General features: G+C 29.6%; 3 protein-coding genes across 3 annotated transcripts; 2 read left to right on the top strand and 1 right to left on the bottom strand.

Moving 5' to 3' along the window:
• Positions 1–854: 854 nt before the first annotated feature.
• Positions 855–3,173, bottom strand: LOC114177447 ((DL)-glycerol-3-phosphatase 2-like). Its single transcript, XM_028062785.2, has 6 exons — positions 2,983–3,173; positions 2,596–2,820; positions 1,737–1,797; positions 1,509–1,656; positions 1,352–1,431; positions 855–1,248 (listed from the first exon to the last, which is right to left on the bottom strand). The coding sequence occupies exons 1-6, from the start codon at positions 3,059–3,061 to the stop codon at positions 1,131–1,133; spliced, it is 711 nt and encodes a 236-aa protein (XP_027918586.1). The 5' UTR covers positions 3,062–3,173; the 3' UTR covers positions 855–1,130.
• An 8,357-nt stretch (positions 3,174–11,530) lies between these two features.
• Positions 11,531–12,142, top strand: LOC114176185 (histone H4). Its single transcript, XM_028061137.2, has one exon. It carries the CDS (start codon positions 11,594–11,596, stop codon positions 11,903–11,905), a length of 312 nt encoding a protein of 103 aa, XP_027916938.1. The 5' UTR covers positions 11,531–11,593; the 3' UTR covers positions 11,906–12,142.
• A 3,929-nt stretch (positions 12,143–16,071) lies between these two features.
• Positions 16,072–17,537, top strand: LOC114175551 (uncharacterized). Its single transcript, XM_028060304.2, has one exon. It carries the CDS (start codon positions 16,349–16,351, stop codon positions 17,108–17,110), a length of 762 nt encoding a protein of 253 aa, XP_027916105.1. The 5' UTR covers positions 16,072–16,348; the 3' UTR covers positions 17,111–17,537.
• The last annotated feature ends 1,392 nt before the right edge of the window (positions 17,538–18,929 follow it).

The following is an 18,929-nucleotide window of genomic DNA, read 5'->3' as shown; positions in this document are numbered from 1 at the left end:
TTTGTTTGAAAACTTTTTTTTTTCAAAAAATGAAATGAATTTTAGCACTGACTAAATTTATAAAAAAAAACAAACGTTTTTATGTGAGGCTTCAAATTTTTAATAAAAAGCAAGAAATCATTCGTAAAAATATAATTTTACTTTTTCTAAAATATTTTTTTTCTTTAAAACATGCCTTAAAACATTAAGAAAAAAAAATTATGTATTTGGTTCAGAAATTATTTGAAGACAACATAAAAGTTGGAAAAGGTAAAAAATAATCAATTAAAATTAAAAAACTAACCTAATTTTTTTTGTAATCAAGTGTATTTAGAAGGAAAATCTGGACTTATTAAAATGTTATATTTTTTATTTCTTTTATATTTTAATAAAACATCAAAACATTACTTGTATTATCCATTTTCAGTCAAACGAAGTATGAACGAATTTATATTTCGATTCTTATACAGACCTTCGTCGTGTTGGTTAAAGAAGAATTCCAAAATTCAATTGGTTTTCTGTTTGAAACTGCAGAGTGCTGGAGCATTCACCAAGTTATATAGGAGCATTCACCAAGTCCACGGTGGTATTATTTATTATCTTTTAAAGAACGATGGATTCTTATATCATATATGTATCAATTATTAAATAATATTATACACATAGTAGAGAATAATTTAATTTTAATGTTTTGTTATATTTATATATTTGTGTTTATTGTTTTTAAACTACTTGTTAGGGTTAATATTATAATTGTTTTTTTCTTTTTCACTTGTTATCTTCTTTTGTTTTGTAATTAGAATGATATCAGAGCATATATGGACAAAATCAAATCAGAATAAAAATAGAGATGAAGAAGAAAGAATTATGCAGAATTGAACACAAAAATTTTAGGATGGAATTCTTAAGAAGAGAAAAAACACGAGCACAGAACATAAAGCGGAAATTTTGAAGTGGCAACATTTGAGACCCACTTACCGTTGAACATCTTTCCACGAACACAATGTGCAAGGGATAGTCAACAGGGGTCCAATTATTCAACAAAAAACAGATTAACTCATAAAAGTAGTTCTAAAAACCATATGAAACATTCTGTGACTGAAGCAAAACAGTAACAGAATTCCAAGTTCATCCATCTTCCATTGGTATCTTCAAAAGGGAGGCAAACCCCACTCCACTGGGTTGAAGTCCAATAGTGAGTTAAAAACTTGATCTGCTAACTTCTGAAAACCTTTGTCCAGCCTTGGATCAGGGACCATAGCAACAGACCTAACCACCAAACATTTACCAATTAAACATCATATTCCAATCGTACAATTCATCGATATGTTTAAACATGAAACTACATTGTTCAATGTTTGAATTCTCTTACATTCCTGCTCTCTTAGCTGCAAGAACTCCAGAGGGTGAATCTTCAAAAACGAGAATGTTACCAGGATCTATCGGTCCATCCTGTTCACAAACAATTCAGGGTCAATGAAAATCATTACATTGTTTAATTTGCAGATGATTTTGTCCACTTTCATCACCTCAAATCTCTTGGCTGCTGCAAGAAATATATCTGGGGAAGGCTTGCCATGCTTAACTTCAAAGTCATCGCCAAGAACAACATGATGCAACAGAGAAAATAGTTCTCGATGTCTTTGAGTTTTTATTTCAAAGTGTCGCTTGTGAGAACTGTGAGGGAAGTGTTAGAACAAGCGTCAATAAATCCTTCAAAATAAGTAGATCATAAACAAAAGATGATTGAAGGGTACCTTGTTGCCAAACAAATTGGAATTCCTTTGGCATGTAAATGCCTCATTAGACGACCAGCACCTATAATAGATCACTAAGACATCAAAATATAAACATGGTGATAGTGCATACCACTCAGAATTTGTATATTAAGCATGTCGAGTTTGAGTGTCTCTTATTAGATTCACCATAAATTATGTTGAATTATTCTATGGCGGACATTTTTTTTTTCTAAAATCCAGAGTTATAATTTGATGTCAAAATATAATTAATACAAACTGTTCAGTAAGGGTGTTTCACATCTAATAAAAAAAATTAAGTTCATTTATTCTAAATTATTTTATATTTAAAAATAAAAATATTTTTTGATGTTAAATAAAAGTTAGGATGTTTATCTATTATTACCTTGAAAATAATTAAAAAAATATATATCTTCCCATCTAAACTCAGTGTGAACACATGATATATTGAGGGGGTTGGGAACAGGGTGAACATCTCTGCACCTGAAAAAAATTGTCCTTCAAAATCGGATAAGAGTGTTTAAATTATTTAAGGGTTCAAATCTTTTAAGAAAATGAGTAGGTGTGCCTCTTTTAAAAAACTCAGTTTGTGGTGCCTGGTCAAAGCTCCTTCCTCTCACTCATCACATGTCTACAATCCTCACGTGTCTTCTCTCAAAACTAGACGAATCTCTATCATAAACTACTTTTTTAATATAAAATATTAAAAAAATAATTAACAAACGGCGTGAGATTTAGATTCTCCTTGTCTCATGGAAGGATCCTGATCCAACGGTACTGTAAGTGTAGCAACCTACGACTTTGGTCTTTTGGTCAATCTTAGGATAATTAAGAAGGTAAGGGTGTTCAACCCACATACCTGGCATAAGCTCACTTTTGGGAAACAAAACCTGCAGCATGTCCTCCCTATCAATCAGGAACTGCTCAGCACTCAGAAATTCACTAATTCCTGTTTCCTCAACAAAGATCCTTGCAGCCTCCAATGCTTTCTTCCCCAACATCTTCACCTTCACGTTCCAGTTAAAGCTTTTGTTGTATCTACCAAGTATGATCTCCTGGACTTCATTACAGAACTTCTCTGTGTCTGCAACACAATCATCAACAACAAAAAAAGTGAGTGACTTTGAAAATGTTACTCCAATGTTGGACCCAGCAGAATGAAGTTGTACTAAATCATGAATAAAGGGACATTATGGTTATAGACATGTGGTCTGAAAAAGAACCAGCAAGGTGTGCATGGCATTACCTAGTAAAAGACCATCCATGTCGAAAATGACATGGGTGATTGGCTTTGTAATGGAGACGAATCCGGCAGGGTCGGCCATGGTTTGAGGTAGCCGAAGGAATTCAACTATGCAAGCCCTACTTCCTTTTTTCCAAATCTACATCTGCAGATTGAAGGGTTCGCATCTATTAATACTGATCTTGCACCACGAATATGTTGCGTCAAGTCTCTATCACTTATCTCTCTCTCACTTTTTTTTGCTGTTGTCAAAGAGAGGGGGATAAAAATGGAGAAAATTACAGTAGGACAGACATAGTCATGTTACAAAAACACTTAAATAAGATTAAAGAAGCACGATGGCAAACTGTAGTGGAAATTAATAATTAATAGTGGGATTAGTTGAAGCTAATGTCAATGATATAAGAAGTAATCCAATGATTAATATTCAGCCTATAATTTGGAGCTAGGGAGGTGTGTTATTTCGAAATGTGTGGTGTCAGTGGATCAGACATCATGGATAATAAAAGCATGAGGTGGCACGACATATTCACTCACGTGAGCAAGGATTCTGTTCACACTCTTGCATGCATTGTCCTTTTATTTTCAGAAGCACAGGAAACATTGGAATGGCGTTGGTGCATCTTGCGGTGTTCTTGTCACGTGCTGCTATTGCTTTGAGATGCTAAACGCCTTATCATGTCCAGTCCCTATCCTTCACCTTTGCACTCAACTACAATACAAAGTTTTTTTCTTACAGCATTTCACTTTTAACTCAAGGGCTGTTTATGTAACAATAGTATATCATATCAATAACAGTAACAACCCATCAAAGTCACACATTCTTTACAAAATTTACAAAAACTCATTCATGGCCTTATCACCTTTCCATTTTATAAGGACACCACTTAAGGGCTTTTTCAGCTCAGACCAGTTTTGCTTATAATATAGGCTAAATATTTTATGTTTGGTGATAAGATCCATCCTCAGTGCTTCAAATTTGCTGCATGAAAGGTACACAACAGATAACAGAAATGGGAATATGATTCTTTTCTTCATATCTCTTCTCTAGGAGATGATAACCATATCAACCTATTTCATATTTAATTATATATAACACTTTCCAACTTTATATACAGGGTTGGAATTTCTCCGTTACAAACTAATATATATAAGTGGATGATGAGGTTTAAGATTAAATTTTAATGTTTTAATATGGTGTGTGTGTGAGAGTTATTAATAATCTATCTTAATTAAATTAATTGAATTTATTATGTCACTAAATATTCAGTTTCAGTTTATTATAGTGACAAAGGACTATGTAGAATGTTTTCTATTGACTAAATATATGATTGACCAAACCAATAATACATTAGTGAGCCTAAATTTTGAAACATTATATATAAATTTCACTGCAATAACTATGATATAAACTCTTTTAACTATTTAACATTTATGTCTAGTTTTTGAATATATTGTATAAGTTGTATATTTATTTACATGATTAAAAATACATAAATATATTTCAATATATAAATTAAACTGAAATATACTCCTTTAAATCTGTAACTTTTTTGTCTTCCATTTTTTTTCTTCTTTTGTTAGTCTCCGAATTTTTTAAATGAACTGACTTTAGTCACTTTTAGCTGATTGTTGAATAGTTTGTTTATGTGGTAATTTGTCTCAGTCTTTAAAAACTACATTTACTTTCATGATTCAATTTTATATAGGATTTTTTAAGAATTTAATCTAAGAAAATAGAAACGTTGAAATATTATTCTTTTTGTCTTTCGACTTCGTTTGATATGTATAGAGTGATGTTGTATAAACGGGACGGTACAATACAATTGTGTAAATCACAAGACCGATTTCTATTTTGAATTTCTTTTATTGCATACTACACATATAAAAATGGAGAATTTACTAAGAAATCTTTATTTTGTTTACGACACACAAAACTAAATTATATTATTATTAGTAATAATATTAAACTAGTAAAAATACGTTTACATGTTTTATATGGATCTTTTATGATAACAAAAAACAATAATAATATTATTATTATTATAGAATTAAAATGATTTTTTTAATTTTATTGTTAATAGTTCTTATTTATTTTGTAATTAAATAATTAGTTATATAACTATCAAATAAAAAAATAGTTAAATTTTAGAAAATGTTAATTCAAAAAAGTAAACTTATAAACCAGAATGCAGAATTTTTCATATATATATATATATATATATATATATATATCATTTTTATCAGAAATACTTCTTAAATAATTTCTTATTTTTCTCATATTTAAGTCAATATGCAAGTACAGATTCATACCCTAATATTTAAATTTAATCATATGATTTTAAAATTTGAAAGGAATTTAACTACCATTTTCGATATATTCATCATTTTTTCCCTACACGGTTCCACCACTTAGAATTGTTATAATTACACAACAAAAAGTCTTATCAATAATCAAGACATAATTTTAGAATGACGACGAGATGAAGTTTCATCTAGGAAACAGATAAATTACATGTAGTCCTGAAAAACTACATGTATAAGAAAACATATTAGTTTTACAAAGATGGTAAAAACTTGAACTTACCTTATAAGATGAAATCGAATTATATGGTAGAACCCTTCGGACTAATCACTTCTATGACATTGGATCTTCAAGAAAACAAGGAAGAAAATCAAATTTTTGAGGAAGAATGAAGAAGGATAGAAGAATCTAGCTTGTGCGAATTAAAATTGGAAGGGGTTTTGAGAAACGATTTATGGAGTAACCATATTAAACCTTTAACTTTTTAATATTAATATATATATATATATATATATATATATATATAATTTTATTTTATTTTATTTTGTTAGGTCCTCACATCAGATGTGAAGTTGATTGAAACTTTTAATTTTGTGAAATTGTGAATTTACGAGTATTGGACTGGTTTAGTGAATTTTTAGTTAAAATATATGATTTGAAACATGTTAAATTGATGAGTCTTTTGGGAACATGACTGAAGTGTTGATTCTTTATGTTGTGAGAGTAAAAGATGGATAATTAAATTTGATGTCATAATAATAAATATGACATATTGGGTTACTTATTAGAAGTTGTATGTGTGTAAATAATGTAAACTTGAGAAAACTCTAAATCCTTATCAAAATTGTTTTGCCACTAGGTGGTAACCCTGTGACGTTTTGTTTATACTAGAAGTAGTTTATATTGTGTTATGTGTTAAAAATAGTTAAACTATGTTTGTAAAGACCAGAAAAAATGAATATTTTATTAGTAAAACAGTTAAACTATAAATAGAGTATCTATATAGAGTCATATGACAAATTCACTTACATCTCTTTAACATGCATGACATTACTTGTGAAAGTTTAGTGTGTCATGGTTGTCACGTTAACTTTTTTTTTTTCGAGGGGAAATGTGAAATGTTAATCTAGGATGAGGTCAAGTGTATTTAAGGAGATTTGTGATTGGTACTATCCTAACTCCACTATATCAAACTCACATCCACATAGAGGACAATAAGGTGGTAAGAGTTGAAGAGGCTTCACATATGAGACCATGATATGAAAGAGGATCATATTTGAGGAGTTTGTAAAGTTAACTGTGTTAGTACTAGAGATGGCAAATAAACTCGTCCCTGTGGGTATTACCCGAACCCGTCCCCATTTTGACGGGGAATCTTTGCATTGACTAGGTATGTGTATGGGTATGGGGAATTCCCAATTTTTTCAATTGAGTATGGGGATGGGGATGAGGATGTACATATCCCGCCATAATACTCGTCCCCACCATATCTCAATCATCGTTTAAATTGTTAAAATATTCACAATTAATTAAGTAATCTTATATATATATATATATATATATATATATATATATATCTTTTATTTCTTTTAATTATTTGGTTTGTTACGAAACTCTTTCACATCTCCAATATATTTTCTATCTTATCATAACCTTTATGTAATTATGTTAAAATTATGTATGTCAATTAAAAAAAATATTTCTAACATTTTAATATTTCTATTATTTTTTAATATTTTTATTTATTGTATATTTTCCTTTAAGATGAGAATGTTTAATACTAACAATTTAAGTTTTTAATAGCATAAACCTTTCATTTACTAGGTAATATAAAAAAAATTACTTATTATTATTAATTTTTGTTTCATTTGAAGAACTATTTTATTTCGCTAAAATAATTTTTGTTATTTTCCAACCATTGAGTATATATGTTGATATTTGAAAAGTTTTTTTAGATCTCTAAGATATTTTTCATCTTATTATACCCTTAATTATACATTTGTTTTTCTTTGTGCGATTCTTTTCAATAGTCTCCAAATTGTTTATAAGACACACATTTATTAATTTTTTTATTTTTTTATTTTTTATTTATTTTAATCATGTAGAATATGATTTCGATATATTTTATCTAATTATTTTTTCTTTTCTAATTTATTACAATCATACTTTAATTTTTTCACTATAATTGTATAAATAATTTTTATTTACTACAATATAAAAATTTAATGTAATTGCTATGAATATTTTTTTATCACCATCAAACATATATTGGAGTTCAAAAGATATAAGATCTATGTTAAAATTTTATTATTATGTTTATTATTTGTTCTTTGCGTCATTTTCATCAAGTGATGTATTCTAACTTTTAGGTTTAATTACTCGGATGATACTCACTTTAGTAGGAGTGTGTCAATTTGGTACCTGCAGGAAAAACAGTGTCAATTGCGTCCCACTTTTGAAAAAGTGCCTCAATCAGGTCCTTTCAGAAAAAAATAACGGCACACCATGTGGCACTCTTTGGTTTTTTAAAATTTTTTAAAATTTTTTAACCTTTTTAACTTTTTATTTTTTTTTTCGCAATTTTTTTTTGTTGCCACGTGTCAAGTCCTTGTTGTGACACGTGGCAATGTCAGTGTCACATGACAGGATAATGCCCGTGTGACAAATGTCATTGTACTGATTTCAATTTAGTACCCATATATACCTGATTGTTTCAATTTAGTCCCCACTTTTGTGCCTTTAGTTCAATTTTGTCCTAGTTTTTTTTTAACAATTGAAGAACATTTTTTAAGTTATTTTTTATATCATAGTCTTTCGAACTTGAACATCAATTAGTGAAGGGATTCCAGCCAGAATTTTCTTGAGTGACTGCTTAATAAATAACGTATTCACTTTCAGTTAAAGTAGGAAAAGCAAACTAAAAGCAAATTAAAATTATCATTGAATCACTCTGCCCCTATTAAGAAGCATGCTCAACCCTTCATTGGCAAATTTTAAAACCTCGCTACGCACAATAGGTATTGTTTAATTGTTGTAACAACTTTAGATTAGGTTAAGTAACAAACCTGTGAAGCAATTTTGAACACATGAGACAACTGTTAAGCAACACGAACTACCAAAGCTACAATGAACAAACTAGAACCACTGAACGCAATGCAGGACAAATTTCGATTAAAGAGGGAAAGTAAGAAATTGACATGAAAGTGAAAAAAAAATTGAAATCCATTACCAATTCACAGTTGCCATTGACCGATGAAGATTTAGAAATAGAAATGCAGATAAATTGAAAGCTACAATTGAGAAGCTACGATTAAGAGAGGGAAACTCAACTTTTTACTAAGATTCAAAGATTGCAAAAGAAAATTTTACCTGAGATTGAGAAATGAAGTAGTGAGAAAAGATTATGGTGTTAGGTCGCGCAAAGAGAATATAACTTAAAAGTAAGAAAAGAGGAATTATGAAAAAGTTGTGAGAAATAAGATTTCCTGCTGTTCATTTAAAAAAACTCCAACACTTCTCGGGGTTTTAAAAAACCTCTACCCTATAAACAAATTACTTGAGGTTATTTTAACCCCTCCTAATAAACCCCGGTTATAAATCAGAGTTGTTGTAGTGAGTGTTGTTAAGTAGAAATAATTACACCATAACTATTAAGAAGATAACACTTTTTAAAACTAGTCTTCCATACATTCTCAAGACTTAATACTATAAGAAAAATATTTAACATGCACAACATGTCGTGTGATTCACCGTAAAAGTGTTACTTATTTTTTCACTATGAGATTTTTATTTATAGACATCTTGAATAAGATCATTGGATGTTGTACGTTGCATTCAAATATTTTATTCACATGTCAAATCTTCATTAAAGATTGGCAGCCTTTTAGATGACAACACACTTTCTAGCACCCAATTTGTTATTCTTGAAATAGTTTTTGTTCTTAACATGTTTTTCTTGTACTAAGAACTCAAAAGTTAGTACACATAATCTTGATATAATGTGTTAAAATACATATGGAGTCTCACGAATCGATTTTATGAGCTCTTGTATATTATAACAAATTTAAAATGAATTTGTATATTGTACCGATAGATGTATATTGAGCATTTCATCTTAGGAAGCTTAATATGTAGATTTTTCTTAAATGAATTTGAAGGGTAGACATTTAGAGTTTGATAGTGTGTCGAATATGTGACTACTCAATGCTTTTATTTGACATACTTAAAAAAATATTATTTAATCAAAACATAATTATTATTGTTAGGTTAGACCATCTACAAACTTAACAAATAAGATTATTCCGATTAGTCCATCTATATGTTATAAGATTGTCTAAGTATAACAAAAGCTATTACCATATACTATATTTAGTAAGTTCCATTAGCATGATTATACATTCATTGTGTTTAACCACACATTTAACTCAATTAAACATTTTTATATTTGTGATTAACTTAGAATATTCTTCTGCTTAATTCAAAGTTTTTAAAAATCCATGTCCAACACCTTTCACATTTTTTTAAATGTTTCATTTTATATAGATTTTTCTAAGATATTTTTAGTTTGCGTGAATATATATTTCATTATTAAGTTAACATGAAGAAAATGATATACAATCTCAATATAATTGGTCCTCTCATGAGTTGTTGGTTTCTTAACCAAATTAAAATTTGCTTTATTATTCACCAACAATCTTCAATCCTAGTTGAATCACTTCCAATAAATATTTAAGTGAAAACACTTCAATACTGCATAACTATTTAACAAATAGATGTGTATCACTTTATAATATATAAGTAGTTACAAACTTTACATTATAAGTCAATTTTGTAAGGTTGAATTAAATTTATAAGTTCATTTCTTAACTTGATATCATAGTCATAGGTTAGAGGATTTATAGTATAACTAATATAAAATTAATGTATAATCTCATACTCGAAATGTATATATTAGAAATTTTAAAATCTACTTTTTAACAATATAATTTTTTTTGAAAAACTATCTTTTATCACTCCTCGATAGAAGAGGGAATACTATCAGAAGAAGGAAGAACAATTTTTTTAATATATATATATATATATATATATATATATAAAAGTTAGGATAATTCAATTATTCATTTTTTACGTATATTTATTTTTGTTGATAAAAATACTTTACATATTCATGGAGCTCCATCAATAAGATTATATATTAAAAAGATTACTCATTAGGGTGCAAAATATTTAAATTTGTAGGATGAAAACAACTTTATCATTTTTTGGATATTTAAATTTGTATGATCTTAAATACATCAAAAAATATAGATAAATATAATTAAATCAGTTTTTTTATTCAAAAATAAAAAAGAAGTGGGTTGATGGTTAACTTAATCTAATTCGATTTGAATTTGCATAACTTGAGAGTTAAGTAAATTCATTCCTTTTTCATTTATAGTCGGAAAAATTTTAATTTTTAACTCTGCTCCAACTTGAACCTATGATATGCTGGAATGAGCATAAATTTCATCTAATTGCTATTTGAAATATGATACATTATATTTTTATTTGTAGTACTAATTTATGAAAGAATTAATATTTATTCCCTCAACAGAAAATATTATTATTATTATTCTATTTTTATTTTTATGACATATACTTATAATGATAAATTAATAATTTATCACTTTTTATAATATATAATTATAATCACAAAATTTATAGATTGCTTGAGTGGAAATAAAGTTAAAGTAATGCTCCATTATCAACTAAATCGCCGTTAGTGATTTGTTCGATTGCATAATTTTGAAGGAATTTATATTCTTAATTTTCTTTTTATGAGAATAGACAACCGAAACATTTTAAAGTTTTTGCTGATTGGGCATGCACAAATTATGATCTAGGTTAGTGCCTGAAATCTCAATTACATTTTCCCGCGTTGCAAAGCCAAATCCGAAATTACCCAAAATGTGATTACGTTTTCACACGAGCGCGTTGGATTTTCATTCAAAATTTCATAATTAAATTGCGCTCACCATTGGATTCACTTCGCACCCGCGCAAAAAATATGTGTTTTCTCACAGACACAATTCCCAACGAGAGAAATACACATTTCAAACCTCACTATCCGCGTCACACGCTTTCCGCCAATAAAAATCAACCATTTCAATCCAACGGCGTAATTACGTATTCACACGGATCGCTAACCAATCCAACGGCCAAAGATCTTTTCCCGTATCTATATAAACACCTGGATTCTCGCACTACCCCGCCAAGTTGTTTGCTTGCATATTCAGTTCTGTGTCAGAGAAGAAAGAAAAATCGTCAGCCATGTCTGGAAGAGGAAAGGGTGGCAAGGGGCTCGGAAAGGGAGGTGCCAAACGACACCGTAAGGTTCTGAGGGATAACATTCAGGGAATCACCAAGCCCGCTATTCGCCGTCTTGCTAGACGTGGTGGTGTTAAACGTATCAGTGGTCTCATCTACGAAGAAACCCGTGGTGTTCTCAAGATCTTTCTCGAGAACGTGATTCGCGACGCTGTCACCTACACCGAGCACGCTCGCCGCAAGACCGTCACTGCCATGGACGTTGTCTACGCTCTCAAGAGGCAAGGCAGGACCCTCTACGGTTTCGGTGGTTAGAGAATTGGGGGTTTGTACAATGGCTCGGAAATTAGGGTTTCTTATAATGTCAATTTTGCTGTCGATATTGCTTAGTGTTTCAAGAACTGTTCTTGTTTGGCTTTGAGTTGTAGCCCAGGGAATTATTGGTTTTAGTAAGTATGAATTGGACGTTTCGAAGGGAAATTCGTTGTGCATTTGTGTTTTCTTGTTACCTAAACAGCACTAAATTAAAAATTAAAAGTATTGTTATAGCTCTTTCTGGTTCTTGAGTTTTCTTGAACCTACGGCTAGGATTTGAAGTGTTTCTGGCTGTGTCATTATTGAATTAAGTCTTTGTTTGCCATTGTAGTTAATGCATGAATGGCATAATTATGCTGTAGAAGAATTCTGTTGTGTTTAAGTTTTGTTAAGATTAGATTAAAATTGATTGTGCAAGCCCTCTGGTTTTGATTGTTTTGCGTTGAAAATCTCTCTTGCAGGCTGGTAATATTGTATAAAAGTTTGTTGCTCTTAAACGAAGTAGCGCTGGATGCTTTACTTTCCTTTATTTTTTCTGAACAGACCCGTCTGGTAAATTTTAAAGGTTTTTAAAATGCTTTGTTACCACCTAATACCGAGGAGAATTGTATTAAAATGATGTTTGGCTTGGCTACAATGGAAGTAGCATTCATGGCTTCAATTTCTCAATAGTTGTCTACTGGTTACAAGATGGGTTTAGTTCATTTGAATGAACATAGGTTACCTAATCTCTAGAGTTGCGAAAAAGGTTAGTGCCACTTTGATGAGTTAAAAAGTAAATGATCTTCTGGAACAGCCTGATCTTCGTAGAGAACATAACGAGTAATTTTGTATGGCTTAAATTTAGAAACAAAAATAAAAATATGTCTAAACTGTTTTTTATTTTTATATTACATAATTTGTGTGTAAATTGTTTCTGTTGACATTGCTAGTAACTAAAGAAGATGACGAAACCACTTGATGAACTTGTGGATCACTCGCTAACGGATCCAAATCCTCATGATAAAGCCTTCTTGATCACTAAGTTCACAGTACTATTTGATAATTAACTTCGTCTTTTTTTTTTTTTTTTTTTATAACTAACAATTTATATTATCATAATTTTTTTATAATGTTAATCTTCAAGTTCAAGTCAATTTCTTTGGGGATAGAAACACAAGTTTTCAATTTGAAATTTGAGTAAAATAAGCATATAATTAGGTGAGTAATTTTTGCAAGGGTTTATACTTTGTTAGTTTAAACATAATTTGAAATATAAATAAGTAAAAAAAACTTGATTTTACAGTCATGAAGTTTGAAAATCATTAATTTGAAGTTTTCATTAAACATTTTTTCCACTTACATATTTGATAAAATTCTATAATTTAAAATTGATATAACACATTTTTGAGCAGTTGTTTTCAAGTGGTAATGAATTATGTTTGAATGGTTATATCATATAATTTATTTTTAATTAATTATCACTCATATTTGAGTGATTGTATTATATAACTGTTTTTAATGGTTGTCACTCATTTTCAAACAATTATATCATATAACTCATCTTTAATTAATTGTCACTGATTTGAGTGATTGTTTCCCATAACTTATTTTTGTGTAATTGTCCTTATTTTTAGATGATTAAATCCTATAACTAATTTGTAAGAACTAACATTGATTTTGTAAATAATTTCTTAAGACATAGGTTAAGTTAGAGATATTCTAGCTACGAAATTGAATTAAAGAACCTAAATTTACAGAAACAAATAAGAAGATGTGAAATCAAATTCAGATGCTCTAAGTGTGAATCCAAGCTAGAAATTTTTTAGGCATAAAGTAAAACTATGGATGTCTTTGACATGAAATTGAACTAAAAGTGTGGGGTTGGGTTATGAGACTTAGTAACAAATATACAGCGGATATGGTAGTAGATGCTTTATGTTGCCTAAAGATTGAGAATATATGGTTGGTTCAAGATAAGTCAAGTATTAGTCTTTGATGAGACTTGTTTATTGTGATTTTAAAATCTTTTAGAAGATCTTTTCAAATTATGACATCATGTATAACTAAATGTGAGTTCATTAGTATTCATATATAATAATAAATATTTATATGATGTGTTTTTATATAGTCGAAATACTTTTTATAAGAGACTTCTTCACACTATTAAGTACTCACGTCGATATATTCTCATTTCACTTTCAAATAGCCTGAAATGTACAAGGTTCAAGATATTGACAATGTCCGAGATGTGAACGTGCGTGTAAAAAACACTTCGACGCTAAGTCAGGTATGTGTATCAAATAATAATAAATTATGTAATGAATTGGTAGTATTAATATTTACCTTCTGAATAGTGTTATTTATAATATATTTGTGGACTTTTACCTGGGTCATGGTTGTCTAGGTGATTATCTTTCTTAAGTTTTTTTTTTTAGAATTTTGTTAATCTTACTTATGTCTATGTCTCTTGGTTAATTATGCTTGATCATTATTATCCTTGTGAAAATGTATAACCCTTATTAGTCTTGACTGAAATGTTAAATCCTTATTAATCTCTGCTGAGATGGTGTCACACTATATTGTCCGAGATGTTTTCATTCATATATAGTACATGATAATATGTTTTTATTTTATTTTGATATTTATTGTTATATTGTTTTAAGTGTATGTTAACTTCTATGGTCGTACTAGTATAAGAAGAGACTCTATTGTAAGTGGTAATGGAACTAAGCAAACTTTTAATTGATATATATATATATATATATATATATATATATATATATATATATATATATATATATATATATATATATATATATATATATATATATATATATATATATATATATATATATATATATATATATATATATATATATATATATATATATATATACCATCATATGATGTATTGTATATTTTATTTTGAGAACTTTTGAATTTAAGAATATATGCATATTTTTATAGCCCGGTGATAATATAATTTATATCTACCTAGTTTTATATAAATGTTTTGAATTAATATACTACAATAAAATTTTTAAATAATGATCAATTTTAGTGACAATTTATAAACTAAAAATTATTGGTAACTAAAATAGTTTAAAAAAATTATAATTTGTCTCTAAATTAGTAACTAAAATAGTTTTTATTATGAATTGGTCTCTAAATTGATTATTAACATTAACTACCAAGGTTTTGGTTATCAATATAATTGGTCTCTAAATATATTTTTTGTCACTAAAATTGATATTTAAGAAATCTTTTTGTAAGTATGATAATATCATGTGAATATTACAAAATGAATTAATTTGATTAAGATTTTGGGAGTGACTTTAGATTTTGTTTATTAAAATTAGCTTCAAGATGGAAAACTAATTAAAAATTCAAGTCCATAATATATAACTCTCTAAATTATAATTGGGATTAAGTTATATTTGTTTCACAAAATTATTGGTAAGTATTATTATACAATAATTTTATATAAGGATTGATTTTTATTGGTAAAGTATATCTATTTGAAATATTTAAAATAAAGTAGAAATAGAGTTAAAATAGAAAAGTGAATAAAAAATATGTTTGAAAATAATAACAATAAAAGACATTTATGTTCTAAAATATTGGAGTATAAAGCCAAAGTAGTAAACTGAACATTTTATGTGCGTTAATGGTTTGTTGTTATGTATGTTATAAAAGATTATAATTGGAAGGTTGTGTCCATGGCGTGGGGCTTCTACATTCCTCAGGACAAAACATGCAGCGAATCATACGCTGCCTAAATCAAAATTCATCACTAATCCCAACTAAAATCACTACTGGAAACAGGAAACAATGCACTGTTTTGATATTAATACTTAATGCTCATTATGTTCTAATTAAAAACCTTAATTGGTATGTTTGAATTTTGAAATGAGGATTTTGTGTTGATGTTGGTAATTAATAAGAACAATGACAAATCATGAATAGTTGTGTTTATATTTGCAAAGGAGGTTCCTTCAAGTGGGCCTAAATCACCAAAGCAGCCAGTAATAAGGCCTAATAGCAACCACTGAAAAAAATCTTTAAATTAATTTGGAATATTTATATGGACACAGTGGCCCGTTCTTTAGTAGAAATGGACACTGCACTATTCCTATAAATTTTCTAGAAGCCATCGCCAAAATAATCACAAGCACCGCACCTAGAAGATAAATTTCGTTATATACACTCCAACCCAAAAATTAAAGTGTGATAGATACTAATAATTCTCCTCACCCTTCTTTGTTTTTTCCCCCACTCCTTTTCTTTTTCCCTTTCTAATAATCACGGTTTTTCATTTTTAGCTTCTCACTCAAACTCGCAACTACTTTATTAACTTCACTCCCAAATCTCCTTACAGAATAAGTAAAACCCCATTTTACCGCATCCAAGAAAATCGCACACGTATATATACAACCATTGTTCCCATAATTTTGTTCAACAATGGAAGAAGAGCAAACGCACATAATGAAAGACGCCCAATACATGGAATCTCCGGAAGAAGACGAAGAAGAAGAGCAAGAGGAGGCACTCTCGCTCTGCGACCTTCCACTTAACCCCGATTCCAGAACTCCAAGCTTCGACGAAACCTCGCTTAAGAAAATACTCCGACCCTCGTCGTTACACGATAACGCCGGCGAGATTTTCAACGGCTTCAGCAGCAGCAGCAGCTCCGACATGTGCCCCGCCGATGACATCATTTTCTGCGGCAAACTCCTTCCGCTCAAAAACCTCATCGTCGAAGAGGATAAATCGCCCGCGCGCCGTCGTCGATCGGAGTCTCTCTCCTCCGTGACGCGATCGAACAGTGTCAGCACGTGCACCGGCTCTCGCCGCCTCATGATGAGGAACAGCAAGAGTTTGGATTACAATAGGCTGCGAGAGTCCTCCAATCCGGAGGTTGACCGGAATTCCTCCGCCAGGAGCGGCACACTGCAGGAGGCTGCGTCGAAGAAGACGACGAAGCCGCGCTGGTACTCTCTGATGTTCGGGACGATGAAGGTGCCGGCTGAGATGGAGCTGAGCGACATGAAGAATCGGCAGGTTCGGCGGAACGCATCGAGCACGATGTTTCTTGCGGCGGAGAAGATGGGCGGGAATCGTAGCACCGGGAAGGTGTCGTGGAGAATACTGAAGGCACTGAGTTGCAAAGATCACAGCAGCGTTGCGGTGACGACGTCGTTTCCATTGCCCCAAGCGTCGTAGGGTGGAAGTCACGTGAGGGAGACGTGACGAGAGTTTTTTATTGAATTGACGTGATTGGGCTTGTGGTTTTGGTGAAAGTTAGGGATGGGTTGGGTATTATGGTAATTGGGTTGTTGCTTGAGCAAAAGGAAAATATAATATTGACTTCACTTAGAAGGGGTATATGTACAGTTGGGGACTGATGCATAAAGGACCATGCTTCCTCCGAGAGTGGATTATAGGATTTGTTTATTTATTTTTGGTGAATTCTAAGTTCATTTTTGTTCTTTAGGTTGGTGGCTATTGATTATAGGACTCAATGACAATCACGAGAAACCCGACAACACACACAAACAAACAATGGCTGCTCCTGCTTGTAATTGTTTTCTACCTTTTTATTTTATTTTTTCAAATATAATGCAACTTTTTTTTTTCTTTTGCAGCTAAATCATCATCATATCTTCCGATTAACAATGTCAATTTAATTACAGATCTTCTTATAAGCATGTTTCCATGTCATTTTGTAAACATTGATGCAAATTTATTTATAATTTTAAATTACTTTATTTGTAAATATTTTATGTATAATTTTTCTAATTTTTTATTTTTAATTTACATACATATATAGATGTTATACGAAAATTTATTTTTATTTTAAAAATAAATTGTCTAAACATGTATTACAATATTGTTTTATATAAAAATGATATGGAGGTAATTCTAGAAGCAATTCGATGAATTTAATGTCTTACCTCCTTTGGCTGCTACAGAATATGCAGTCCTGTCACTCATGTGATTACAATTATATTTTTGTTTAATTAAGTGGATGATTCTTAATTAATAGAATTAATAGAGGACAATAAGACAAGTACAAAAAGGACTTGCAATTATTTGTCTTTCCACAATCTAATGGCGTCAGTTTTAAAGATCAAAGTAAGAAGATAAACATCTAAATAAAACATTAAAATACAACATTTTAAATATGGTACCGTTCTTGTTTATTTGTTTTTATTTACTCTTGTTTTCTGTCCTCAAATGTGATGATATTAATAAGAAAAGCAGATTTTTAATGACCATACAAGAAGACAAACATATACATTCGAGGTCGCCGACATAGTTTGTCATTTGCGAACAAGAGAAGATGGGGACATAAAAGTTGAAAAAGAAGAGGATGATATTTTAAAATTTATTGATTGTTAAATATAGTTTTTGACCTTTGAGTTATTTTAATTTGTAGCAATTTCCTTTTATGATGGGATGGGCTAGTGAAATTGATGAAAGAAGGTTTAAATGGAGTATGAATATTGCGTGTGCTAACAAAACATGCTAATGACCCTACCATTAACTCAAGTGCCACGTTCTCACTCATCAACAATAACCCACGTTTGCATTGCTCTATTTTCAACTATAATTCCATTATTAAGCAGATGCACTTCATTTTCAATTACCACAATTTCCTTACATTTCTAATTATCCAAAAATTATTAATTAATTTGTTTTCATCCTTTTACTTCCAGTTTTGTCTCCGTACTAATTTACATAGATGATTTATATATATATATATATATATATATATATATATATATATATATATATATATATATTAAAAATATATTTAATTATATAAGTATTTTATGAGCTTTTAATTAATTAATTAATATTTTTAATTAAATAAATTAAAATAATTGTTATATTAACATGTTAAATTACTTTATTATAACTAATAATTAAAATTTAATTTGTTAAATTACTTTATTATAATTAATAATTGGAACTTAATTTATAACTGATTCAAAAGATAATACTATTACATATTCATATTTAAAAAAGTATAATATAA

Source organism: Vigna unguiculata, chromosome 3 (genome assembly GCF_037176805.1).
Source record: "Vigna unguiculata cultivar grain cowpea cultivar isolate G323 ecotype 2 chromosome 3, ASM3717680v1, whole genome shotgun sequence".
In the NCBI taxonomy this organism is placed as follows: Eukaryota; Viridiplantae; Streptophyta; class Magnoliopsida; order Fabales; family Fabaceae; genus Vigna; species Vigna unguiculata.
Note: the sequence above shows the minus strand (reverse complement) of the source record. Positions and strands in the feature narration are given on the sequence as shown.

Bases quoted from the DNA above. Each gene is read 5' to 3' on its own strand.
- LOC114177447 (XM_028062785.2), bottom strand. From the start codon at position 3,061: ATGGCCGACCCTGCCGGATTCGTCTCCATTACAAAGCCAATCACCCAT. The intron at 1,798-2,595 runs GTATGTGGGTTG...GATCTATTATAG, and splicing joins CAAAAGTGAGCTTATGCCAG to GTGCTGGTCGTCTAATGAGG. The intron at 1,249-1,351 runs GTAAGAGAATTC...TTTGGTGGTTAG, and splicing joins GCAGCTAAGAGAGCAGGAAT to GTCTGTTGCTATGGTCCCTG.
- LOC114176185 (XM_028061137.2), top strand. From the start codon at position 11,594: ATGTCTGGAAGAGGAAAGGGTGGCAAGGGGCTCGGAAAGGGAGGTGCC.
- LOC114175551 (XM_028060304.2), top strand. From the start codon at position 16,349: ATGGAAGAAGAGCAAACGCACATAATGAAAGACGCCCAATACATGGAA.